The sequence below is a fragment of the Hylobates moloch genome, unplaced genomic scaffold (assembly GCF_009828535.3).
Source record: "Hylobates moloch isolate HMO894 unplaced genomic scaffold, HMol_V3 SCAFFOLD_12, whole genome shotgun sequence".
NCBI classification, from domain to species: Eukaryota; Metazoa; Chordata; class Mammalia; order Primates; family Hylobatidae; genus Hylobates; species Hylobates moloch.
In genome coordinates this window covers 103,049,590-103,076,913 of record NW_026652287.1, presented here as the reverse complement: position 1 = coordinate 103,076,913, position 27,324 = coordinate 103,049,590, and the positions used below count along the sequence as shown (strand labels likewise).

Here is a 27,324-nt window from a genome sequence, read left to right as displayed (position 1 = left end):
CTGTAATCCCAGCTACTCAGGAGGCTGAGGCAGGAGAACCGCTTGAACCCAGGAGGTGGAGGCTGCAGGGAGCTGAGACTGTGCCATTGCACTCCAGCCTGGGCAACAAGAGAGAACCTCTGTCTCAAAAAAACAAAAACAAAACAAAACAAAAGCCACCAAAAACAAACAAAACACACACACACAAAAACAAAACAAAACAAAGCGAAGCAAAAAAACGAAAGAAAAAACAGATGCAGCTGTGAGGGCCAACCCTTGAAGGTCAGGTGGGGGTGACCCAGTCTTGGATAAATGGTAATGGAGAGATCCAGATAAGCTCCCAGCACTTAAACGCCATCTCGAAAAAAACAATGTCTCCATTTGACTAAGATTAAATTAAGATTCTATACCATGCAGAAGTAGGGCTTCAAACAATGAAAACAAATGGTAGAATTAATACTTGGGGGCACTCAGAAGTTTGTGAACTAGAATCCATACCAAAGTCCTTTATTTTATTCTTGGGAAGGGAGAGATCTCAAAATGATACCCCACTTGTGGTCCATTAATTCTATCTTTGTAATGAATAAGCAAATGCTACCAAGTGTACAAGGGTTTAGAATGAAATCATTTATGCTCATGATGAAAACACTAGATATAAGGTACGTGGTCCAGCTTTAGGAAATTTTTAAAGTTTAGGAGATTTTTAAAGGCTACACCATTCAATGAAATACCTTACCATACTTCATTTATTATAATAGACATATCCTCAGACACAATGTGAGACCAACACCAAAGTTTTGGTTTCTTGGGAGTTCAATTCTCCACTGGATATGATGGGGGGTGGTGAGACTACATAAGATTAGATATACAAAATATTTCGTGCTCTGCCTGCCACATGTTAAGAATGCATTAAGTGCTTGGCGGGGTGCAGTGGCTCGCACCTGTAATCCCAGCACATTGGGAGGCCAAAGCGGGTGGATTGCCTGAGGTCAGGGGTTGAAGAACAGCCTGACCAACATGGTGAAACCCCATTTCTACTAAAAGTACAAAAATTAACCAGGCATGGTGGCACACGCCTGTAGTCCCAGCTACTCAGGAGGCTGAGGCAGAAGAATCGCTCGAACCTGGAACACAGAGGTTGCAGTGAGCTGAGATCATGACGCTGCACTCCTGACTGGGCAACAGAGCAAGACTCAAACAAATAAACAAAAAGAAAAAAAGAGAACGCATTAAGTTGCATTAAGTGCTGACTACTATGATCCTTTCTTTGTAAAACATCAAATGCACGTTTGCATCTAGGACAAGAGAACCCCAGAAGACATCCAAACCACTAACAGGGATGACTGCATGGTTGTGAGACTGAAGATTGATTTTTGCTCACTGAGCTCTTTTACTTTTTCTACAGTCTGTTTAATGATGGGATATTCCTATTCAATAGAAACATTTCAACAAAGGGTGAAGAAATTTGAGCCCCAGAGGGAGAGATTAAGAGACAAGCACTCTCCCTTCTCCATAGAGATAAATAGCTGAAGATGAACTTAGGGCAAGATGCCTTCCTCTGAGGAATGAACAGTGTTTAGGTATCAAGGGTTTCTCAGAACTCATGGTTCCTCCCATGAGGCTCCATTGGCCCTTCCCATGCTCACCGTGGTGTCAACACCTCAACTTACCTAGGTTGCCCTTGGAAAAACGAGTGTCAGCTCACCCCGAAAGCCGTTTTTGGTTCCAGTCTCCCTGCTCCTACCTCTTGACCTTTCAGGAACTCCAAACCCCAGTATGGTAGAGTTGACCCAACGCCCATGGGAAACTCACTCCAGGTCCTGGAGATGACAAGATGGTTCTCTCATGATCTCACACAGAAGCTTCACGCCGTTGTCTTCCACAGGGTTCATGCTAAGGCTCAGGTGCGTCAGCCATGAGTTAGCCACAAGCGCAAGTGCAAGAAAACCACAGCCAGCCGTGTCCAGGTGGCACTGATTCAGCCTGTGGGGCGCACACATGGGAAAGAAGATCGTAACACTCATTCCCCAGCATGACCTCAAGTGAGCTGTGGCTCTCCTTCCAGCTCCAGTCTGCTTCTGTGTAGGGGGGGGGTCATGTTTTTTTTTTTTTTTTTTTTTTTTTTTTTTTTTTTTTTGAGGAGTCTTGCTCTGTCACCCAGGCTGGAGTGCAGTGGCAAGCTCTCAGTTCACTGCAGCCTCTGCCTCCTGGGCACAAGAGATTCTGCTGCCTCAGCCTTCTGAGTAGCTGAGATTACAGGTGCACCACCACGCCTGGCTAATTTTTGTATTTTTAGTAGAGATAGGGTTTTATGATGTTGACCAGGCTGGTCTCGAACTCCTGACCTCAGGTGATCTGCCCGCCTCGGCCTCCCAAAGTGTTGGGATTACAGGCATGAGCCACCGCACCCGGCCAGGTTTAAGACCTTCCCTCTGACAGAACCTACCCAAATGAGAAGGAAGCAGAAAACCAACTTTGGTAATATGACAAAACAAGGCTCTTCAACATCCTCCCAAAATCACACTAGTTCACCAGCAAAGGATCCAAACCAAGAAGACATCCTCGATTTTCCTGAAAAATTTCAGGAGCTTAGTTATTAAGCTAATTAGAGAGGGATTAGAGAAATGTGAAGCCCAGTGCAAGGAAATCCAAAATATGATACAAGCAAAGGGAGAAATATTCAAGGAAATAGCTTAAAAACAATAAAAAAAATCAGGAAACTTTAGATACGTTTTTAGAAGTGTGAAATGATCTGGAAAGTCTCAGCAATAGAACTGAACAAGTAGAAGAAAGAAATTCAGGCTGGGCACGGTGGCTCACCCCTGTAATCCCAGCAGCACTTTGGGAGGCCAAGGTCAAGAGTTCGAGACCATCCTGGCCAACATGGTGAAACCTCATCTCTACTAAAAATACAGGCTGGGTGCGGTGGCTCACGCCTGTAATCTCAGCACTTTGGGTGGCCGAGGCGGGTGGATCACCTGAGGTTGGAAGTTCGATACCAGCCTGACCAACATGGAGAAACCCCATCTCTACTAAAAATACAAGAAATTAGCCAGGCATGGTGGCGCATGCCTGTAATCCCAGCTACTCGGGAGGCTGAGGCAGGAGAATTGCTTGAACCCAGGAGGCGGAGGTTGCAGTGAGCCGAGATCATGCCATTGCACTCCAGCCTGGGCAACAAGAGTAAAACTCCATCTCAAATAAATACATACATACATACATACATACATACATATATACATACATACATACATACAAACAAATAAAAAATAAGTTAGCTGGGGGTGGTGGCACACACCTGTAGTCCCAGCTACTTGGGAGGCTGAGGCAGGAGAATCACTTGAGTCCAAGAGGCAGAGGCTGCAGTGAGCCGAGATTGCACCACTGCACTCCAGCCTGAGTGACAGAGCAAGACTCTGTCTCAAAAATAAATAAATAAAATAAAAAATAAAAATAAATAAATAAAAATTCAGAGCTTGAAGTCAAGGTCTTTGAATTAACCCAATCCAACAAAGACAAATAAAAAAGAATAAGAAAATTTGAACAAAACCTCCAAGAAGTCTGGGATTATGTTAAATGCAAACCTAAGAATAATTGGTATTCCTGAGAAAAAAGAATTCTACTAATTGGGTGCATAATTGAGGAAAACTTCCCTGGCCTTTCTAGAGACCTAGACATCCAAATACAAGAAGCACAAAGAACGCCTGGGAAATTAATCACAAAAAGATCTTTACCTAGGCACAATGTCATCAGGTTATCCAAAGTTAAGATGAAGGAAAGAATCTTAAGAACTGTGAGACAGAAGCACCAGGTAACCTATGAAGGAAAACCTATCAGATTAACAGATTTCTCAACAGAAACCCTACAAGCTAGAAGGGATTGGGGCCCTATCTTCAGCTTCCTTGAACAAAACAAGTATCAGCCAAGAATTTTATATCCAGCGAAACTAAGCATCTTATACGAAGGAAAGATACAGTCTTTTTCAGACAGACAAATGCTGACAGAATTTGCCATTACCAAGACTCCACTAAAAGGAGCTCTAAATCTTGAAACAAATCCTGGAAACACATCAAAACAGAACCTCTTTAAAGCATAAATCATACAGGACTCACAAAACAAAATACAAGTTAAAAAGCCAAAGCAAAAAACAAAACCCAAGGTACACAGGCAACAAAGAGAATGATGAATGCAATGGTACCTCACATCTCCATCCTAACATTGAATGTGAACGGCCCAAATGCTCCACTTAAAAGATACTGAATGCAGAATAAAGAAGAACTCACCAACCAACCATCTGCTGCCTTCAGGAGACTCACCTAGCACATGAAGACTCTCATAAAGTAAAGGGGTACAAAAAGGCATTTCACGCAAATGGACACCAAAAGCGAGCAGGGGTAACTATTCTTAGATCAGATGAAACAAACTTAAAAGCAACAGCAGTTAAGGAGACAAAGAGGGACATTATATAATTATATAATCCTTGTCCAACAGGAAAATATCAAAATTCTAAACATACATACGCCTGACACTGATGGTCCTAAATCCATAAAACAATTACTAATAGACCTAAAACATGAGATAGATAGCAACACAATAATACTGGGGGACTTCAATACTCCGCTGACAGCACTGGACAGGTCATGAAGACAGAAAGTCAAAGAAACAACGGATTTAAACCATACTTGGGAACAAATGGACTTAACAGATCTATACAGAACATTTCACCCAACAACTGCAGAATACACATTCTAATCAACAGTGCATGGAACTTTCTCCAAGATAGACCATAACAGGCTATAGAATGAGCTTCAATAAATTTAAGAAAATTGAAATTTTATCACTCTCTCAGACCACAGTGGAATAAAACTGGAAATCAACTCCAAAAGGAACCTTCAAAACCATGCAAACACATGGAAATTAAATAACCTGTTCCTGAATGAGCACTGGGTCAAAAATAAAATCAATATGGAAATTAAAAAATTCTTCAAACTGAACAACAATGACACAATCTATCAAAACCTCTGGGATACAGCAAAGGCAATGCTAACAGAAAAGTTCATAGTCCTAAATGCCTACATCAAAAAGGCTGAAAGAGCACAAACTGACACTCTAAGGTCACACCCTCAAGGAAGTAGAGAAACAAGAGCAAACCAACCCCAAACCCAGCAGAAGAAAGGAAATAACCAAGATCAGAGCAGAATTAAGTGAAACAAACAAAAAAATACAAAAGATAAATGAAACAAAAAGCTGGTTCTTTGAAAATATAAAATTGATAGACCATTGGCAAGATTAACCAAGAAGATAAGAGAAAATCCAAATAACCTCACTGAGAAACGGAACAGGAGATATTACAACTGACACCATTGAAATACAAAAGATCATTCAAGGCTCCTGGGAACACCTATATGCACATAAACTAGAAAACCTAGAAGAAATGGATAAATTCCTAGAAAGATCCAACCCTCCTAGCTTAAATCAGGAAGAATTAGATATCCTGAACAGACCAGTAACAAGTAGCGGGATTGAAATGGTAATTTAAAAATTACCAACAAGTCCAGGACCAGACGGATTCACAGAATTCTACCAGACATTCAAAGAAGAAGTGGTGGCCGGGCGCGGTGGCTCACGCCTGTAATCCCAGCACTTTGGGAGGCCGAGGCAGGCGGATCACGAGGTCAGGAGATCGAGACCAGGGTGAAACCTGTCTCTACTAAAAATACAAAAAAAAATTAGCCGAGTGTGGTGGCGGGCGCCTGTAGTCCCAGCTACTAGGGAGGCTGAGGCAGGAGAATGGCGTGAACCCAGGAGGCAGAGCTTGCAGTGAGCTGAGATCGCGCCACTGCACTCCAGCCTGGGCGACAGAGTGAGATTCTGTGTCAAAAAAAAAAAAAAAGAAGAAGAAGAAGAAGAGGCACCAGAATTGGTACCAATACTTTTGACACTATTCCACAAGATAGAGAAAGAAGGAGCCCTCCCTAATTCATTCTATGAAGCCAGCATCACCCTAATACCAACAGCAGGGAAGGACATAACAGAGAAAAAACACACACACACAAGAAACTACAAAGCAATACCCTTGATGAACATAGATGCTAAAATCCTTAACAAAATACTAGCTAACCAAATCCAACAACATGTCAAACAGATAATCCACCATGATCAAGTGGGTCTCATACCAGGGATGGTTTAAACATGTACAAGTCAATAAATGTGATACACCACATAAACAGAATTAAAAATAAAAATCACATGATTTCAATAGATGCAGAAAAAGCATTCGACAAAATCCAGCAACGCCTTGTGATTAAAACTCTCAGCAAAGTTGGCATACAAGGGACATACCTTAATGTAATAAAAGCTATCGATGAGAAACCCACAGCCAACATAATACTGAATGGGGAAAAGTTGAATGCATTCCCTTTGAGAACTGGAATAAGACTGAGGTCTTCTGAGCAGGATGCACCATGGTCAAGCCATCGTGACCTCTGTGACCCACATGTACACATCCAGAAGGCCTCTTGGAGCCAGAAAGTCTAGGATAGCAGGAAAACCACAAAAGAAAAACAGCTAGCTCCTGTCTTAGCTGATTAGCCAACCTTGCAACATTCTATCATTGTAACATGCTTTACCCTAACTGATAATCAACCTTGTGACTTGTGCTGTGACCCCTCTCACCTTGTGACAATGTACCATGCGACATTCTTCCCCTACCCGCAATAAATGGCCCCAGACTGTTACTTTCCACTGCTTACCCCTAACCTATAAAATTAGCTCCAGACTATCCCAAGGACAAAAAACCAAACACCACATGTTCTCAACTCATAGGTGGGAATTGAACAATTAGAACACATGGACACAGGAAAGGGAACATCACACACTGGGGCCTGTTGTGGGGTGGGGGAGGGATAGCATTAGGAGATATACCTAATGTTAAATGATGAGTTAATGGGTGCAGCACACCAACATGGCACATGTATACATATGTAACCTGCACGTTGTGCACATGTACCCTAAAACTTAAGGTATAAAAAAAACCAAAAACTAGCTCCAATCCCATCACCCTTCTCTGACTCTCTTTTCAGACTCAGCCCGCCCACACCCTAGTGAATACACAGCCTTGTTGCTCACACTCAGCCTGTTCAGGTTGTCTCTTCACTTAGATGCATGCATAACAAAGACAAGGATGCCCACTCTCACTACTCCTCTTCCACATAGTACTGGAAGTCCTAGCCAGAGTAATCAGACAAGAGAAAGAAATAAAGGGCATCCAAGTCAGTAAAGTCAAACGGTCACTGTTTGCTGACGATATGATTGTTTACCTTGAAAGCTCTAAGGACTCCTCCAGAAAGCTCCTAGAACTGATAAAACAATTCAAGTTTCCAGATACAAGATTAATGTACACAAATCAATAGTTCTATACACCAACAGCAACCAAGTGGAGAATCAAATCAAGAGCTCAACCCCTTTTACAACAGCTTCAAAACACAACACAACACAACACAACTTGGGAATATACCTAACCAAGGAGGTAAAAGACCTCTACAAGGAAAACTACAAAACATTGCTGAAAGAAATCACAGACCACACGAACAAATGGACACACATCCCATGCTCATGGATGGGTAGAATCAATATTGTGAAAATGACCATACTGCCAAAAGCAATCTACAAAATTCAATGCAATCCCCATCCAAATACCACCATCGTTCTTCACAGAATTAAACAATTCTAAAATTCAAATGGAACCAAAAAAAGAGCCTGCGTGGCCAAATCAAGACTAAGCAAAAAGAACAAATCTGGAGGCATCACACTACCTGATTTCAGACTATAAGGCATAGTCACCAAAACAGTGTGGTACTGGTGCAAAAACAGGCACATAGACCAATGAAACAGAATAGAGAACCCAGAAATAAACCCAAATACTTACAGCCAACTGATCTTCAACAAAGCAAACAAAAACATAAAGTGGAGAAAGGACGCCCTTTTCGACAAACGGTGCTGAGATAATTGGCTAGCCACATGTAGGAGAATGAAACCGGATCCTCATCTCTCACCTTACACAAAAATCAGCTCAAGATGGATTAGAGACTTAAACCTGGCCGGGTGTGGCGGCTCACGCCTGTAATCCCAGCACTTTGGGAGGCTGAGGCAGGCAGATAAGGAGTTCGAGACCAGCCTGGCTAACACGGTGAAACCCCGTCTCTACTGAAAATACAAAAATTAGCTGGGCGTGGTGGTGCATGCCTGTAATCTCAGCTACTGGGGAGGCTGAGGCAGGAGAATCACTTGAACCTGGGAGGCGGAGGTTGCAGTGAGCTGAGATCGTGCCACTGCTCTCCAGCCTGGGTAACAGAGCGAGACTGTCTCAAAAAAAAAAAAAAAAAAAAAGACTTAAACCTAAGACTTGAAACTATAACAATTTTAGAAGATAACACGGAAAAACTCTTTGAGACATTGGCTTAGGTAAGGATTTCATGACCAAGAACCCAAAAGTGAATGCAATAAAAACAAAGATAAATAGCTGGGACCTAATTGAACCAAAGAGCTTTTGCACAGCAAAAGAATAATCAGCAGAGTAAACAGACAACCCATGGAGTAGGAGAAAATCTTCACAATCTAGACATCTGACAAAGGACTAATATCCAGAGTCTACAATGAACTCAAATCAGTAAGAAAAAACAATCCCATCAAAAAGTGTGCTAAGGACATGAATAGACAATTCTCAAGATACACAAATGGCCAACAAACATGAAAAAGGCTCAACATCACTAATAATCAGGGAAACACAAAGGAAAACCACAATGTGATACCACATCACCCTTGCAACAATGGCCATAATCAAAAAAAAAAAAAAAAAAAAAAAAAAACAGTAGATGCTGGGGTGGATGTGGTGATCAGGGAACACATCTACACTGCTGGTGGGAAAGTAAACTAGTACAGCCGCTGTGGAAAACAGTGTGGAGATTTCTTAAAGAACTAAAAGTAGAATTACCATTTGATCCAGCAATCCCACTACTGGGAATCCACCCAGAGAAAAAGTAGTCAATATTCGAAAAAGATACTTGTACCCATATATTTATAGCAGGACAACTCACAATTGCAAAATCATGGAACCAACCCAAATGCCCATCAATCAATGAGTGGATAAAGAAACACATACACACACACATACATATACGATGGAATACTATGCAGCCATAAAAGGAATGAACAGCATTTGCAGTGACCTGGATGAGATTGGAGACTATTATTCTAAGTGAAGTAACTCAGGAATGGAAAACCAAACATCGCATGTTCTCACTGATATGTGGGAGCTAAGCTATGAGGACACAAAGGCATAAGAATGATACAATGGACTTTGGGGATTTTGGGGGAAGAATGGGAGGGAGGCAAGGGATAAAAGACTTCAAACACGGTGCAGTGTACACTGTTTGAGTGACAGGTGCACCAAAATATCACAAATCACCACTAAAGAACTTCTCATGTAACCTGGCTGGGCACGGTGGCTCACGCCTGTAATCCCAGCACTTTGGGAGGCCAAGGCGGGCAGATCACCTGTGGTCAGGAGTTCAAGACAAGCCTAGACAACATGGCGAAACCCTGTCTCTACTAAAAATACAAAAAGTAGCCAGGTGTGGTGGTGCACAGCTCTCATCTCATCTACTTGGGAGGCTGAAGCAGGAGAATCGCTTGAACCTGGGAGGGGAGGTGAAGGTTTCAGTGAGCTGAGATTGCAGCACGCCACTCCAACCTGGGCGACAGAGCCAGACTGTCTCAAAATACAAGAAGAAAAGAACTTACTCGTGTAACCACCTGTACCCCAATAACTTTTGGAAAAATAATGAGAACTGCATCTGTATTGTGTCTGTGTCACTAGCAACTAATAAACGCAGTAGTAATCAACACAATTGATCCTCATTATTCATGGATTCTGTATTTGTGAATTTTCCTACTTGCTAAAATGTGTTGGTAATTCTCCAAATCAATACCGGGAGTTCTCAGTCCTTCCTGGACATGCATGTGTGCAGAGCAGAGAGACTTGTGTCTCCAGGCGCACATGTTGCTCCCAGTGGAGGCTGAACTGATTTCAGCTCTCCGCTGTCAACAATGTCCTTTTTGAGGGTATTTAGTGCCGTGTTTGTTGGATTTTTGTGCTTTTTGTGGGAAATTTTGTTTTGTTTTGTGATGCAGTCTCACTCTGTTGCCCAGGCTGGAGTGCAATGGCGCGATCTCAGCTCACTGCCACCTCCGCCTTGCAGGTTCAAGTGATTGTCCTGCCTCAGCCTCCTGAGTCGCTGGGATTACAGGTATGCACCACCACACCCGGCTAATTTTTTGTATTTTTAGTACAGACGGGATTTCATCATGTTGGCCAGGGTGGTCTCAAACTCCTGAGCTCAAGTGATCCACCCACCTCCGCCTCCCAAAGTGCTGGGATTACAGGTGTGAGCCGCCACGCCCTGCTGCAATTTCGTGGTTTAAAATGACCTCCTAGCGTAGCCGCCAAAGTGCTCTCCAATGCTGGGGAGCGTGGGGAGGCTGTGAGGTCCATCACTTGTGTCAGATGGGCTTTGTCAGGCACAAGTCACGGTGCCGTTGGTCATGTGCTCAATGTTAACGAATCAATGATGTGTATCAAGTAAAAGCCATTGAACGGAAACAAGAAATACGAAGTTTTCATTGATTGATGAAAACGTGACTAGAGGTTCACAGGAAGCTAACCCTGCACCTGTCTCAGGGGCAACGGCTCCGTGCGAGCTGGTTCAGTGCTCAAGAGTGACTTCGTAGAACATGAGGACCTGCAATTATGAGAACTGACCGTCCGTGAACAAATGACTTCCCACTGTAAGATAACATAGAGGCAGACACAGAATTTTCCAAGAAAGGATGAAACCTAGGAGACATGGACAGAATTCAGCACATACCAGTCCCTTCATGTGACGGTGTCCACACCCCCTCCCCACTGCTTTCTGCTTTGAGAGCTACACCACGCTATGTTAGAAAGCTAGGAAGTCCTTACAGGGGAGCAAGCCAGACTCACATCAGCCTCTGCAGACTACAGTGGGGAAGCCTCATGGATCGACACAGCAGATTCACACCTTCGTTCCCCAGGCCGTTGTTGGACAGGCACAGGTGTGTCAAGCTCCGGTTGCTGACGAGGGCTGAGGCCAGACTCTGGCAACCCGTGGCTGTGATGCCACAGTCCTCCAGGCTGCAAGAAGAGAACCCCAGAGAGGACGTGAGGCGGTGCCTTCTTAAAGTGCCATCTCTCCCTCCTTTACAAGGAGGGGAAAGACATATCACCCCCATAGTGGGCATGTCCCTGCAGACATATGAGGTCGCATCCTCTCTGCCTTTAACTTGCAAACTCAACTCCAGTGCATCAGCCCCAAAAGAATACTCTAAGTATTGTGGGTGATTAGATCTGCCAGTCACAATGGGGAATGGCTGGGTAACGTTGGTCTGCTCACTGCTCGGCCATTTCCAGTTCCCACATGGCTATGATATAAGGCTTTGCCGAAATGAGTAGTTTTTCCAATTTATTTCTTTTCTTATTTATTTTTATTTATTTGAGACGGAGTCTCGCTCTGTTGCCCAGGCTGGAGTGCGGTGGCATGATCTCAGCTCACCGCAACCTCTGCCTCTCGGGTTCAAATGATTCTCCGGCCTCAGCCTCCCGAGTAGCTGGGATCATAGGCGTGCACCACCACGTTTGGCTAATTTTTGTATTTCTAGTAGAGACACGGCTTCACCATGTTGGTCAGGCTGGTATCGAAGCTGGTCTCCAACTCCTGACCTCAGGGGATCTGCCTGCCTCGGCCTTCCAAAGTGTTGGGATCACAGGCATGAGCCACCGTACTGGGCCAATTTTTCCAATTTAAAAGTACACTTAGGCCAGGCACCGTGGCTTATGTTTGTAAACCCAGCACTTTGAGAGGCTGAGGCAGGAGGACTGCTTGAGCCCGGGAGTTCGAGACCAGCCTGGGCAACATAGCAAGACTCTGTCTCTAAAAAGAAAAAATTAGCCAGGCATGGTGCTACCTGCATGTAAGTCCCAGCTACTTGGGAAGCTGAGGCAGGAGGATCCCTGGAGCCTGGGAGGTAGAGGCTGCAGTGAGCTGTGACTGTGCCACTGTACTCCCACTGGGTGAACAGAGAGCAAGACCACCCCCCAAAACAGTACATTTAACACATCATGACCCTTAGGCATAAACTAGATACTCTGCCTGCTTTTGAGGTAGAGTTTCGCCCTTGTTGCCCAGGCTGGAGTGCAATGGTGTGACCTTGGCTCACCACAACCTACGCCTCCCGGGTTCAAGTGAGTCTCCTGCCTCAGCCTCCCGAGTAGCTGAGATTACAGGCACCTGCCACCACGCCCAGCTAATTTTTTTGTATTTTTAGTAGAGATGGGGTTTCACCACATTGGCCAGGCTGGTCTTGAACTGCTGACCTCAGGTGATCCGCGTGCCTTGGCCTCCCAGAGTGCTGGGATTACAGGTGTGAGCCACCACACCTGGCCATTTAAGTAGCTTTTTATGTAGCACTGAAGTGATTCCAGACACAGTCGCTACATAAGTGATAGGTGTTTTGCTGTAACAAGAACTTGGAGTGAACGCCCCTTCCCCTTGAGAATATGACACCTGAGACAGAGAGCTCAGGGTGTGATGGGGCCACACCCTGTCACCCTCTGAGCCTGGATGTCTCACTGCTGATACCAGCACTGCCATGCAGGTAAGATTAAAGGTCACCTAGAGCTGTGCTGTCCAGAATGGGAGCTGCTAGCCCACATGGCTACTGAGCTCTTGACATGGGTCTAGTGTGATGAGGAAACTGACTTTCCCATTTAATTTAGGTTTGGCCGGCCACACGTGGATTCGTGGTTGCCACGCTGGGTGGCTCAGCTGAATCAGCCCCACCCTTGACTCCTGCCATCACCATCCGAGCACCGTCCAACTGTGGACAAGTGACACAGCCTTTTGGAAGCTGTCTCATCTGTCAGTAGGGTTATCAACAGCACCCGCTCCGTAGACCTGTTCTGAGAACTCAGCGAGGAAGGGTTGGAGGGATTTTAGCACTGTGCTTGGCACAGCTCAGTAAGTATTGAATAGTGGTTGCTATAACTGTTGCTGCTGCTTCGCCTCCCTCCCTAGATCAGTTATCAGTAAGCAAGTGGGCTGGGCATGGTGGCTTACACCTGTAGTCCCAGAACTTTGGGAGGCCAAGGCAGGAGGATCGCTTGGGCCCAAGAGTTGAGGCTGTAGTCAGCTAAGATCTTACCACTGCACTCATCCTGGGCAACAGCAAAACTCTGACACGGAAAAGGAAAGAAGTGATATCCCTTTAGGGGTTAGGGGTGCAGAACTGCTGTCCCCTGCGTTTCCACTTGGAGGCACTTCTGCTAGAACAACACAGGCCTGGGTTCATCCCTGCTCTGGGCTCCCTCGTCTCCGTAGAAGGAGGTGGGATTGGGATTTTGGGTGACCCTTCTCCTTTTTGAGCCTCTGCGCCCAGAAGCCCGGAATGCATGAGCTCTGGCCTGGACTTTACCAGGCAGAGGGGAGCCTGACCCCCACCCGCGTTCTTTGAGTGACTGCGTGGGTATACCTCTCCAGTCGTGGGGCCCAGCATTCACTAACCCAGTGTAAGCTGCACCCATGAGCCTCACGCCCAAGAGAGCTTTATCAGGAGGGAAGGTCATTATGCAATTTCCACCTGGCTGATTCTTGCGTCCACCTTTTATCTCCATTTAGAGTCTGGGAGCAAGAACAGATGTTCTTCAGGTCACTCTTACACCCCACATTGTGCAGGTCTTGAGAGGTCCCAACTTCCTTCCTCACCCCTGGTTTGTGCATCTGCTCATTTCCCTCCCACCATGACCTGGAGAATCGAAGTTACGATAATCCCGGTGAAAGGAAGTGGCACTCACATCAGCTTCTGCAGGGCGCACTGGGAGACCTTCAAGGCATCACTGAGAGGCGTCACTCCCTGGTCTGTCACCTTGTTTCCTGCCAGGCTCAGAGATTTCAGGCTGGGGGAGGTCGTAAGGATTTGGGAGATCTTCAGGTAACAGGCGTGGGTCAATCCACAGCGATCCAGCCTGCAGAAACAGACAGCATGAAGCAACCCCAGCTCTCACCCAAAGCAGCCCATCTCCCCTCTACTCAGCACACGCCAGCAGCACCGGCCGTTTTCCTGGTCTTCGGACTCTGTCTGCTCCTGCCTCCAGGCGTGAGAAGTCACTGCTCCTTCCATTGCAACCTCCCCTCCTCCCTCCCTCAGGGATTCATGTCTCTTGAAGGTTCACGTCCTCATTCATGTCTCTTGAAGGTCTCCTTTCGGGTAAGCCAGACCTTAAACGGTGCCTACTCCACTTCCCTCCATTGTCTCAACATTCATAGCAACCCACCCCAGCCAACCCTTTTTTTTTTTTTTTTTTTGAGACAGGGTCTTGCTCTTGTCACCCAGGCTGGAGTGCAGTGGCACAATCTTGGCTCACTGCAACCTCCGTCTCCCGGATTCAAGCAAGTCTCCTGCCTCAGCCTCCTGAGTAGCTGGGATTACAGGTGCCCGCCACCATACCTGGCTAATTTTTGTATTTTTAGTAGAGACAGGGTTTCATCATGTTGGCCAGGCTGGTCTCGAACTCCTGACCTTGTGATCCACCCACCTTGGCCTCTCAAAGCACTGGGATTACAGGCGTGAGCCACCACGCCCGGCCTCCAGCCAACGTTCCACACACTTATGTTAGTGCTTGTTTCCTGCCTGTCTTCCTTCCTAGAATGTCATCTCCATGAAGGTGGAGGCCTGGTTGCTTTGTTCTCTATGGTCCCCTCAGCAGCTGCGATTGTGCCTAGTACACAAAGGGCACTCGAGCATTTGCTGAAGGGCACGAGCTTCCGGGATGACCGGCGGTATTTACGAAAGAGGAACGTACACAGCTACCCCACGAGCCAGCACGTCCACCCCCAAGTCTAACACATCACTTAATTCCCTATTCACCGAGTAGCTTAGCATCTCTGTGACTCAGTTTATGCCCTGGAAATGAGGACAACAGCACTACCGACCTCAGCGGTGGTTGTGAGGATTAGAATATTAGAATCGCCACAAAACACTTAGGCCAGTGCCTGGCTAGGACAGAGATGACGGAAGCAGATTTATTTTATTATTATTATTTTTTTGAGACAGTCTTACTCTGTCACCCAGGCCAGAGTGCAGTGGTACAATCTTGGCTCACTGTAACCGCTGCCTCCTGGGTTCAAGTGATGCTCCTGCCTCCGTCTCCCAAGTAGCTGGGATTACAGGTGACTGCCACCATGCCCAGCTAATTTTTGTATTTTTAGTAGAGACGGGGTTTCACCATGTTGGCCAGGCTGGTCTCGAACTCCTGACCTCGGGTGAGCCACCCACCTCAGCCTCCCAGAGTTCTGGGACGATAGACGTGAGCCACCATGCCTGGTCTGTGTTGAATTTTAGACAGAACTTTTAGAGCTCTCCAAGCCTATACATGTTCCTGCCGTGTGTGTGCATACATCATTATTTTTGTCTTGTTTTGCTCTCCCTGTGCTGGCCTGTGAGCACCATGAGAGCAGGAATCTCGTTTCATTCATCAGCTCATCTCTGGAACATGTTGTAGTACTACACGCAGAATCAAACATCTGTCGTTATTGAATAAAACAATCTCGGCCAGGCGCAGTGGCTCACGCCTGTAATCCCAGCACTTTGGGAGGCCGAGATGGGCAGATCACGAGGTCAGGAGATCGAGACCATCCTGGCTAACATGGTGAAACCCTGTCTCTACTTAAAAAAATACAAAAAAATTAGCCGGGCGTGGTGGCAGGCACCTGTAGTCCCAGCTACTCGGGAGGCTGAGGCAGGAGAATAGCTTGAATCTGGGAGGAGGGGCTTGCAGTGAGCCGAGATTGCACCAATGCACTCCAGCCTGGGCAACAGAGCGAGACTCTGTCTCAAAAAAAGAAAAAAGAATCTCATTTCATTCATCAGCACATCCCAGGAACACGTCGTAGTACTACACACAGAATCAAGCATCTGTCGTTATTGAATAAAAGAATCTAGTTTGCACTCCAGCCTGGGTGACACAGCAAGACTCTGTCTCAAAAAAAAGAAAAAAAAAAAAAAAAAAGAATCTAGTTTCATTCATCAGCACATCCCTGGAACATGTCGTACTATAACGCAGAATCAAGCATCTGTCGTTATTGAATACAAGAAAGTTCCAACTCCTCAATGTGATAGTGAATGGAAACCCTTCACGATGTGGCCCAATCCATCATTCAACATCAAAGTCTCCCATTTAGAGAGTTAGCTGATCATCCCATCCCTCTAGCCTATAAATACTTTGGGGAATATGGGCCAGGTGTTGGGAATAGAGCAGTTCTAGGTCCTGGGAACACAGGAGTGAAGGAAGAAAGCAATACTCCTGCCTCCATGAGTTATGAGAAGGTAAATTCGTTAGACTTCCAAGAAACTGGACCTCAGTGACTTCATGCTTTTTCCTTCCTTGGCCCCAAATAGCCTCCATTCATCTTTTCTGACATGTATCTTATTTATTCTTTGAATCTAAGCTCCAGCTCTCTGCACTTGTGGTGCAGAGAGTGAGCATGCAGCTTCCTCCAATCTGTTCCCAGATAAACCCCACACGATGTCAGGCACAGCATTTCCATCCTGAGACAACATCTATGCTTTGGCCAATTTCCCTGGGTTACATCTTCTTAAAGTGCAATTCCCTGGCTGCCAGGCAAACACACACGTGGTGCAAAGCAAATTCTTCTTTCTTATTATTCTTCGATGTTAGTTGATGTGCCAACTAACAAAGCTCAAAGCAGGGCTTGCACTTGTCTGTCTCAGAATACGTTATTTGGGAAGGCATGGCGGGTGGATCACTTGAGGTCAGGAGTTCGAGACCAGCCTGGCCAACATGGTGAAACCCCATCTCTACTAAAAATACAAAAATTAGCCAGGTGTGGTGGTGTGTGCCTGTAATCCCAGCTACTTGGGAGGCTGAGGCAGGAGAATCCCCCGAACCTGGGAGGTGGAGGTTGCAGTGAGCTGAGATCATGCCACTGCACTCCAGCCTGAGCAACTGAGCTACACTCAGTCTCAAAAAAAAAAAAAAAAAAGAATACTATATAAACATTAAATAGTTGTATCTCTAGACCAAGCTAATCTAATGAAAAAACCACCTTCCCAGGACTTACAAACCACAGTAAGAGCCACAAACTGGGACCGACCAACCAACCAACCAACCAACTTGTCACCAGATAGGTGAATGCTTCAACTGTGGTACTCCACAGCACTGAATGGCTATCACCAATAGAAGGAAGAAAATGTGTAACACATGACTGCTTGGGTGGATCTCAAGCGCTGATGGACCAAAGCCAGTCTCAGGCGATGATGTACCACACTGATTTAAGAGCACTGTCGAAATGACAAGGTTATACAGAGATGGAAAACACACGTGGCTGCTGAGGACGAGGATGAGGAACGGTGCAGTTGGGGAGGGGTGTGTGACTACAGAGCGTCTTGGTTACTGTGATCATTACACAAATCTAGATGTAATAAACTACTGTAGAATAATGTACACACACTGTACCAGGATCTGTTTCCCAGTTTTGATATTATGTGATAGTATGTGAGATTAACCACTGGGAGAAACTGCCAGAAGGACACTTCTTTTTTTTTTTTTTCATTTGAGACAGAGTTTTGCTCTTGTTGTCCAGGCTGGAGTGCAGTGGCACGGTCTCAGCTCACTGCAACCTCTGCCTCTGGGTTCAAGAGATTCTCCTGACTCAGCCTCCCGAGTAGCTGGGATTACAGGTGCCTGCCACGCCCGGCTAATTTTTGTATTTTTAGTAGAGATGGAGTTTCACTATGTTGGCCAGGCTGGTCTTGAACTCCTGACCTCAAGTGATCTGCCCGCCTCTGCCTCCCAAAGTGCTGGGATTACATGCATGAGCCACTGCCCCCAGCCCAGAAGGGCACATTTGACCTCTATACAATTAAAATCTCACCGGGTATGGTGGCTCACGCCTATAATCCCAGTGCTCTGGGAGGCCCAGCGGGGAGGACCACCTGAGCCCAGGAGTTCAAGACCAGACTGGGCAACCAAATGAGACCTTGCCTCTGCATAAAATTTTTTTAATGAAACTTTGAGTTTTTTTTTTAATTGTGATAAAGTACTTATAACCGAAAATGGACTATTTTAACTATTTAGGTGTGCAATTCAGTGGCACTCAACTCCTGCAACCGTTACCACCATCCATCACCAAAACTTTTCCATCTTTGCAGCTCTTTAATTTTTGCCGTTTTCTGTAATAATTTCAAACACAAGTAAAAATGAAGAAACACAAGGCAAAAGCCCTACCAGAGACGTACCTCAAAGACTCCAACAAACATTTCGGGTGTTTTAAGGCTTCACATGCCATCCTTACATCCTCTTCCTTCAGGTGGGTGCCTCCCAAGTTGAGGAATCTTAGGTTACGGTTGGCAATGAGGGTTCTCCAGAGGTGCTGCAGACCAGGGGTAATCTGTGCATTTCTAAACCTGCAATGGGGAAGGGGAGACACATTCAACACTGGTGACGTTTAGTTGTATCCTCATTTTTCCTTCCCATCCTTCTCCCATTCTAACTTGCGAATTTCTAATTAATTGTATTTCCTTTTAAAGCAATGAATACCTGAGTGCCTGTGATGGGCCAGCTACTGGGAATAGTGTAGGAAACAGTATTACCAATCCCTGCCTTGGGGAGCTTAATCCAGCCAAACCCGTCCAAACCTGGTGTCAAGGAGCCTGCTTCAGTCACATCATCACAAGGTTGTTGTTTTTTTTTTTTTAAGATGGAGTCTCGCTCTGTCACTGAGGCTGGAATGCTGTGGTGCGATCTTGGCTCACTGCAACCTCCACCTCCCTGGTTCAAGCAATTCCCCTGCCTCAGCCTCCCAAGTAGCTGGGATTACAGGCACGTACCACCATACCCTGCTAATTTTTTTTTGTATTTTTAGTGGAGATGGGGTTTCACCATGTTGGCCAGGCTGGTCTTGAACCCCTGACCTCAGGTGATCCACCCGCCTTGGCCTCCTAAAGTGCTGGGATTACAGGCGTGAGCCACCGCGCCCGGCCGATCACAAGGTCTTTAGCGACTCCCCACTCTGTGCTTTTGGGAACTTGGTTCCTACACCTTTGGTGGCACTTACGCCCTCAGGCTGCACTTGAGGGGTTTCAGATGGGTCTTCTCTCAGGAGGTAGGGGAGAGCTGGGATAGCGTCATGGGAAGGGATTCTCTCGTAGGGGGCGGGCAGCCTTACATTAGAGTCTGCATCTTGCAGGTGTGATGCCTCAGCTTGGCACACAGGGTCTTCATGGCCCGCTCTGTCAGGATGCTGCTGCCCAGGTCCAGCTGCCGCAGGTGTGGGTGGGTGCCGAGCACGGAGCAGAAATCTTCCCACTGCTCCTCAATGAGGGCCTTACCCCACATCCTATGTCAGGGGGGATAGAAACACGGGCTCGTGGGATGGAGTTTAACGTGAGCAGTCGTGGCAACACGTGGAGGAGAGGGACCAAGCTATCCAGGTGAGACCGGGGTGGCTTTAGAGGCTCTGAGGCAATGTAGCAGCTTCCATCATGCTTTGCATGACTAGCCCTGCATCCACCCTGCCTCCCGGATATATCAGTACCCGAGGGGGTATGCAGGCATGACTAGGAACTGCCAGCTCCTGAACCAGTTTTTTTTTTTTTTTTTTTTTTTTTGAGATGGAGTCTCGCTCCATCGCCCAGGCTGGAGTGCAGTGACATGACCTCAGCTCACTGCAACTTCTGCCTCCTGGGTTCAAGCGATTCTCCTGCCTCAGCCTCCCGAGTAGCTGGGACTACAGGCGCATGCCACCACGCACAGCTAATTTTTGCATTTTTAATAGAGATGGGGTTTCACCATGTTGGCCAGGACAGTCTCGAACTCCTGATCTCATGATCTACGCCCGCCTCAGCCTCCCAAAGTGCTGGGATTACAGGTGTGAGCCACCACACCCGGCCCTGCATCAGATCTTTGCTTCAATTCCAGCCCCACTTGAACGTGAAACTGTGCAACAGCTATGGAGAACAGTACAGAGGTTCCTAAAAAATATTAAAATAGAGCTACCCATACCACCTAGCAATCCTACCTCTGGGTATATACCTGGAAGAACTGAGTCAGGATGTGGAAGAGGTATTTGGTCTCCCACGCTCACTGTGGCATTTTCATAATAGCTCAGATCTGGAAAACTTACGTGTCCATCCATGGACGAACACATCGAGAGCACGTGATACATACGTTAATGGACTATTAAAGGAGGACATTCTGCCATTTTTGACAGCGTGGATGAACCTGGAGGATATTATGTTAGGTGAGCTATACCAGTCACAGAAGCACAAATGCTGCATGAGTCTACTTTTTTTTTGGAGATGGAGTCTCTATTTCCCAGGCTGGAGTGCAGTGGCGTGATCTTGGCTCACTGCAACCTGCGCCTCCCAGGTTCAAGTGATTTTCTTGCCTCAGCCTCCCAAGTAGCTGAGATTACAGGTGCCCACCATGCCTGGCTAGTTTTTGCATTTTTTAGTAGAGACAGGGTTTCACCATGTTGGCCAGGCTGGTCTTGAACTCCTGACCTCAAGTGATCCACCCACCTTGGCCTCCCAAAGTGCTGGGATGACAGGTGTGAGCCACCAACACACTCAGCTCATGATTCTACTTTGAAATATCTAAAATAGCAGAAAGTAGAACGGAGGCTGCCAGGGTACTGGGGAGCAGGGAAGATGGAGTTATCATTCCATGGGCGTGAAGTGTCGGTGATGTGAGATGAAAAAGTTCTAGAGGTCTGCTGTACAATGTCGTGCCTGTAGTTAAAATTGTATCGTACACCTAAAAACCGGAGCAATTAGTCTCCCATCCACTGGCAATCATCTCCTGTATGAGTTTATACCTTCCCACGTGTCTGAGTGTATACCTTCCCACATTTGTGAACAGGGAGCTAACCTCACAGCTTTGCCCCGAAGAATAAAAGAAAAATAGAGGCCAAGCGCGGTGGCTCATGCCTGTCATCCCAGCACTTTGGGAGGCCGAGGCGGGAGGATCACAAGGTCAGGAGTTCAAGATCAGCCTGGCCAATATGGTGAAACCCCATCTCTACTAAAAATACAAAAGTTAGCTGGGTGTGGTGGTGGGCAACTGTAGTCCAGCTACCAGGGAGGCCGAGGCAGGAGAATCGCTTGAACCCAGGAGGTGGAGGTTGTAGCAGTGAGCCAAGATCACGCCACTGCACTCCAGCCTGGGTGACAGAGCGAGACTCTGTCTCAAAAAAAAAAAAAGTGAATGGGAAGTATAGCACAGGGTAGCTGTGAACACGAGTAGCTGTGACGTTTTATGATATGTAAATTTCCCATCTCAGTGCTTAGCCTGTGGCTGTGCACATTTTCAGCCAATCTACAGGAAAATTGCCCAGGCTGTGACTCGCCTTGGCTGTGGAAAGAACAAGGTAACAGGCAAGCTGTTCTTTCTTTCTGCACTGACATGAGCTCGCCTCCTAAAAAGCAAGCATTTGTACTTAATTGTTTTCCAACCAAGGGTAACTGCCATGTTATCAAGGCCGCAGCACACACCAGGTGCTGTGCCAGACCTCTTCCATGTGAGAATTGTTTTTTTTGTTTTTTTTTTTTTTTTTTTTTTTTTTTTTGAGATGGAGTCTCACTCTGTCACCCAGGATGGAGTGCAGTGGTACCATCTTGGCTCACTGCAACCTCCACCCGCTAGGTTCCAGCAATTCTCCTGCCTCAGCCTCCTGAGTAGCTGGGATTACAGGTATCCACCACCATGCCCGGCTAATTTTTGTATTTTTTAGCAGAGATGGGGTTTCACTATGTTGGCCAGGCTGGTCTCGAACTCCTGACCTAATGTGATCCACCTGCCTCAGCCTCCCAAAGTGCTAGGATTACAGGCGTGAGCCACCATGCCCGGCCCCATGTGATAATTTGATGCTTTATTATTTTTTTATTTTTTGAGATGGAGTCTCACTCTGACGCCCAGGCTGGAGTGCAGTGGCATGATCTCGGCTCACTGCAACCTCCGCCTCCTGGGTTCAGGCAATTCTTTTGCCTCAACCTCCTGAGTAGCTGGGACTACAGGCGCACGCCACCACGCCCTGGCTAATTTTTGTATTTTTAGTAGAGACAGGGTTTCACTATGTTGGCCAGGCTGGTCTCAAACTCCTGACCTCGTGATCCACCCACCTCAGCCTCCCAAAGTGCTGGGATTACAGGCATGAGCCACTGCACCCGGCCTGTCCACAGACAGGGTCTTACTTTGTTGCCCAGGCTGGTCTCAAAAACCTGGTCTCAAGCAATCCTCGTCTACCAATCCTGTCCACATTCTTCACTGCTGTGTTCTGGGTCATAGGAGGATGACATTGAGACAGTCCAGCAAAGTGTGTTTTCTAGACCTGCACTATTCAGTAAGCATCAGCTACATGTGACTATTTAAATACAAATGAGGCTGGGCACAGAAGCTTATGCCTGTAATCCCAGCACTTTGGGAGGCTGAGGCAGGTGGATCACCTGAGGTCAGGAGTTTGAGACCAGCCTGGCCGACGTGGCGAAATCCCCTCTACTAAAATTACAAAAATTAGCTGGGCATGGTGGTGCATGCCTGTAGTCCCAGCTACTCGGTAGCCTGAGGCAGGAGAATCGCTTGAGCCTGGGAGGTGGAGTTTGCAGTGAGTTGAGATCATGCCACTGCACTCCAGCCTGGGTGACGGAGCAAGACTCTGACTCAAAATAATAAAATAAACCACATATTCCTGGGTTTCAACCCCAGAGCCTTTCCTTTCGAGTCTTGGGCGGGGTCCTGTATTTTGAAAGACCTTTCCCAGGTGTGGACAATGAGCCAGATTCGGGTCCTGGCATTTTAGCCAGCTGGACGTCATCTGGGCCATTCATCCCGAAAGAATTATCTGGGACCTTGAAGTTCCTGGAAGTCATGTCAAGTCCCAGCAGTAGAGACACAGAGCTCAGCACATGGCATAGGATAAATCCGCCTGTAGAGACACAGAGCTCAGCACACGGCATAGGATAAATCCGCCTGGGGTACTCACCACTGAGGAACCACAGGCCATGCCTCAGCTGACTCATCTCTTGGGAAGACCCCTTTGACATCCACCCGAATTTTCCGCAAATACGGACAGTGCTGGAGGCAGAAGGAAGCTGCTATCAAGTCCAGGTTCTGGTTAATCGGAAGCCACACTTCTTGGAAGCCGTTTAATGCCAAGCGAACAAACTCTTTGTCTTGAGTCTCGAAAAGACAGTGGAAGGCGTCCAGGGTATCTCCTGGGGCGGTGGCGTTAGGCTGCTGACCCAACAGAGAGACCCAGTGCAGAAGCTTCTGCTTCGCCCCCAGGGGAACGGGACAGCCCAGCAGGCCCTCCAGTGGCCTCCTTACGTCTTCGCTCACGAGGCCAAACAAGAAACGCTTCATCCAAAGCGAGTGGATATGGAAGCCTGCTTGTTTAAGCTCCATGGACCTCTTTGTCTTCTCAACGTACAGAGGGCAGACAGCCGGCTCGATTTCCAGCCCCTCTAACACGTAGTACAAGGCGGCACAGAAGTCCTGGAGACTGAGGTGGAAGAAGGTGTAGCACTCCTCACAGTGGCTGTCTGGGAGAAGGATGTTCATGTGAAACAGAGCACGGAGCTCAGACTCCCCGAGTCCTTGAACCATGAGGTCGTCACCATCAAACACAGACTTCCCATTCCACACTCCCTCCACAGCCATACGGCAGAAGCGCTTCAGGACAACTCTTTCCTCCAGATTGAGACAGCGCCGGACCACGCCTCGAGGGGTGAGCTGGTGAAACACAAAAGCGGCGTACAAGCCTGTGAGCGTTTGGTTGAAGGGGGCGACGCTGTCCCCCACCACGTCCTGCAGCTGCAGAGCCACGCAGATCAGAGAGCCCACGGCGGGGACCTGGCACTGGTCGAACAGCTTACGGTTGTTCATTATCACACGCAACCCTTGCGTCTTCTGATGCTCACCGATCCCGCGCTCAAGGAGCAGGTGCATTCTTTGTTCCGCGGAGATTCCTCTAACTAACAGGTAACGGGGAGACACGACCTCTGACTTGAGCTTCTCTATGCCCACGTCTCTGACGGTGACGATCAGGAAGGACTCAGGGAGCAGGACTTTCCTCAGCAGACTGCGTAGGAGGATGAATGGGGGCTGCTTCTCAGCCCAGTCTTTGCAGAGCTTCGTGTCATTGTTGAGGACAGAGCCCAGGTCATCGAAACCGTCAATGATGAACAGCAGCCTTTCTGGTCGGGACATGATCTCCGTCACTGGGGCCTGGGAGTCTGGCCACTCCCTGGAGATGAACTCTGTGACACTGCTCTCCTTCTTCCGCTGCATCTCTCTAACGGGGAGGAAGAAGACGTAGGAGAACATTCCCTGGTACAGTCCACCTTGTGCCCAGTGCAGCACGATCCTTCTGGCCAGAGCCGATTTCCCAATTCCTGACTTTCCATGCAGAACCACCGTGTGAGGCCGGAAGCCCCACTGGTCTGAATTAAAAGCACCAGCCAACGTTTGCATTTCTGGCCAGTCAGCAGAAGTTTTTTCAAAACTACGACGTACATCCTCCTTCTCAGTGAATTTGGTCATCACGTGACTCTTGTAGTCCCATTTGTCACCTCCAGGGCCTGAGGTCAGAGAGGGTAGAATGAAAATCAGGAAACAGACCAGGCACGGTGGCTCGTACCTGTCATCCCAGCACTTTGGGAGGTCGAGATGGGTATATCACCTGAGGTCAGGAGTTTGAGACCAGCCTGGTCAACATGGCAAAGCCCCGTCTCTAATAAATACAAAAATTAGCTAGGCATGGTAGTTGGCACCTGTAGTCCCAGCTACTCAGGAGGCTGAGGCAGGAGAATCGCTTGAACCCAGGAGATGGAGGTTGCAGTGAGCTGAGATTACACCGCTGCATTCCAGCCTGGTGACAGAGCAAGACTCCATCTCAAAATAAAAATAAAAATAAATCAGGAAACAAAATTTGAAGCCAGTCTGATTTTTTTTTTTTTTTTTTTTTTTGAGACAGAGTCTTGCTCTGTTGCCCAGGCTGGAGTGCAGTGGCACAATCTCGGCTCACTGCAAGCTTCGCCTCCTGGGGTTCACCCCATTCTCCTGCCTCAACCTCCCGAGTAGCTGGGACTACAGGCGCCCACCACCACACCCAGCTAATTTTCTGTATTTTTAGTAGAGACGGGGTTTCACCATGTTAGCCAGGATGGTCTCGATCTCCTAACCTCGTGATCTGCCCACCTCGGCCTCCCAAAGTGCTGGGATTACAGGCATGAGCCACCGTGCCCAGCTGAAGCCAATCTGAATTTTAGTAAAAACATACCTCACAGAAACCCTGTGTCAGTGGGGCCTGAGTCAGCCTCCCGACGTGGGTCTTGTTTCCTCCTAGCCAGGTGCTGAGAACATGCTCACTCTTCATTCCCTACTTTAAAGGCCTCGAACGCTTCTTAATAATCCACGAAATAGCTCTGCTTCCCCCATTCAACCTGATGTCCGTTTTTTGCACTGGGGACCTGATAAGTTACATTGTATTGCCGGGCGCGGTGGCTCACGCTTGTAATCCCAGCACTTTGGGAGGCCGAGGCGGGCAGATCACGAGGTCAGGAGATCGAGACCACGGTGAAACCCCGTCTCTACTAAAAAATTACAAAAAATTAGCCGGGCGTGGTGGCGGGCGCCTGTAGTCCCAGCTACTCAGAGAGGCTGAGGCAGGAGAATGGCGTGAACCTGGGAGGTGGAGCTTGCAGTGAGCCGAGATCGCGCCACTGCACTCCAGCCTGGGCGACAGAGCAAGACTCCGTCTCAAAAAAACAAACAAACAAACAAAAAAAAACGTTACATTGTATTTGCTGATGGTCTCCCCCCATAGACTCTTTATGACAGTGCCTGGCACTCTGTGGGAACTCAAGTATTTGTTAAATGAATGATGTATGCCAACATATGTAGTCTTGGGGAGGGGGAGAGGGAGGGGAACTTGAGGGAGCTGAGGATGCACGTACCATGGCCCCAAGTTCTACACCTGTAGGACAGGTGTGCCCCTCCTGTTCCATCTCTTGGTTTCCCCCACGCAAAGGGGGAATCCTGCTGTACATAAAGAGGGGAGCGGCCGGATGTGGTGGCTCACCCCTCGAATCCCAGCACTTTGGGAGGCCGAGGCGGGTGGATCACGAGGTCAGGAGATCGAGACCATCCTGGCTAACATGGTGAAACCCCATCTCTACTAAAAATACAAAAAAAAAAAAATTAGCCGGACGTGTTGGCGGGCGCCTGTAATCCCAGCTACTCAGGAGGCTGAGGCAGGAGAATGGGGTGAACCCAGGAGGTGGAGCTTGCAGTGAGCTGAGATTGTGCCACTGCACTCCAGCCTGGGCGACAGAGGGAGACTCCATCTCAAAAAAAAAAGAGAGAGGGGAGCACGTTCCTTGAGGTCAGACAGATCCTGCCTGGAACCCAAGCTCTACAGTACAGCAGTGATCCCCAACCTTTTTAGCACCAGGGACCGGTTTTGTGGAAGACAATTTTTCCACAGACCAGGGTGGAAGGGGGGTGGTTTTGAGATGATTCAAGCACATTGTTTATTGTGCACTTTATTACAATTACATTGTAATATATAATGAAATAATCATATAACTCACCATAATGTAGGATCAGTAGGAGCCTGAGCTTGTTTTCCTACAACTAGATTGTCCCATCTGGGGGTGATGGGAGACAGTGACAGATCATCAGGCATTAGATTCTCATAAGGAGCGCGCAACCCAGATCTCTCACATGTGCGGTTCACAATAGGGCTCATGCTCCTGTGAGAACCAAATGCCACATCTGATCCAACAGGAGGCAGAGCTCAGGTGGTAACACGAGTCATGGGGAACAGCTGTAAATACAGATGAAGCTTTGCTCCCTCCTGCTATACTGCCTGGTTCCTAAGAGGCCACCCTACCAGTCCATGGCCTAGGGGTTGGGGACCCCTGCTGCAGAGCGTCTGTGTGATTTGATACAAGCTGCTGTTCAGTTTCCCCACCTGATAAAGATTTTTTTGAGACACAGTTGCACTCTGTTGCCCAGGCTGGAGTGCAGTGGCATGATCTTGGCTCACTGCAGCCTCTACCTCCCAGGTTCAAGCAATTCTCCAGCCTCAGCCTCTCAAGTAGCTGGGATTATAGGTGCCTGCCACCATGCTCAGCTAATTTTGTGTGTGTGTGTGTGTGTGTGTGTGTGTGTGTGTGTGTGCGTATATATAT

General features: G+C 47.4%; 1 protein-coding gene across 1 annotated transcript in view; it reads right to left on the bottom strand.

Annotated features, from left to right (window-relative positions):
- The window catches only part of NLRP5 (NLR family pyrin domain containing 5), a gene marked incomplete at its 5' end in the record, with an annotated part of 51,349 nt that overhangs the window by 6,494 nt on the left and 17,531 nt on the right, over positions 1-27,324 (bottom strand). Inside the window, 6 exons of the mRNA XM_058425792.1 lie at positions 1,792-1,962; positions 11,021-11,191; positions 13,907-14,077; positions 18,370-18,537; positions 19,299-19,469; positions 23,112-24,708. Coding sequence (XP_058281775.1) covers positions 1,792-1,962; positions 11,021-11,191; positions 13,907-14,077; positions 18,370-18,537; positions 19,299-19,469; positions 23,112-24,708 — 2,449 coding nt within the window. The remainder of the gene's footprint in view (positions 1-1,791; positions 1,963-11,020; positions 11,192-13,906; positions 14,078-18,369; positions 18,538-19,298; positions 19,470-23,111; positions 24,709-27,324) is intronic.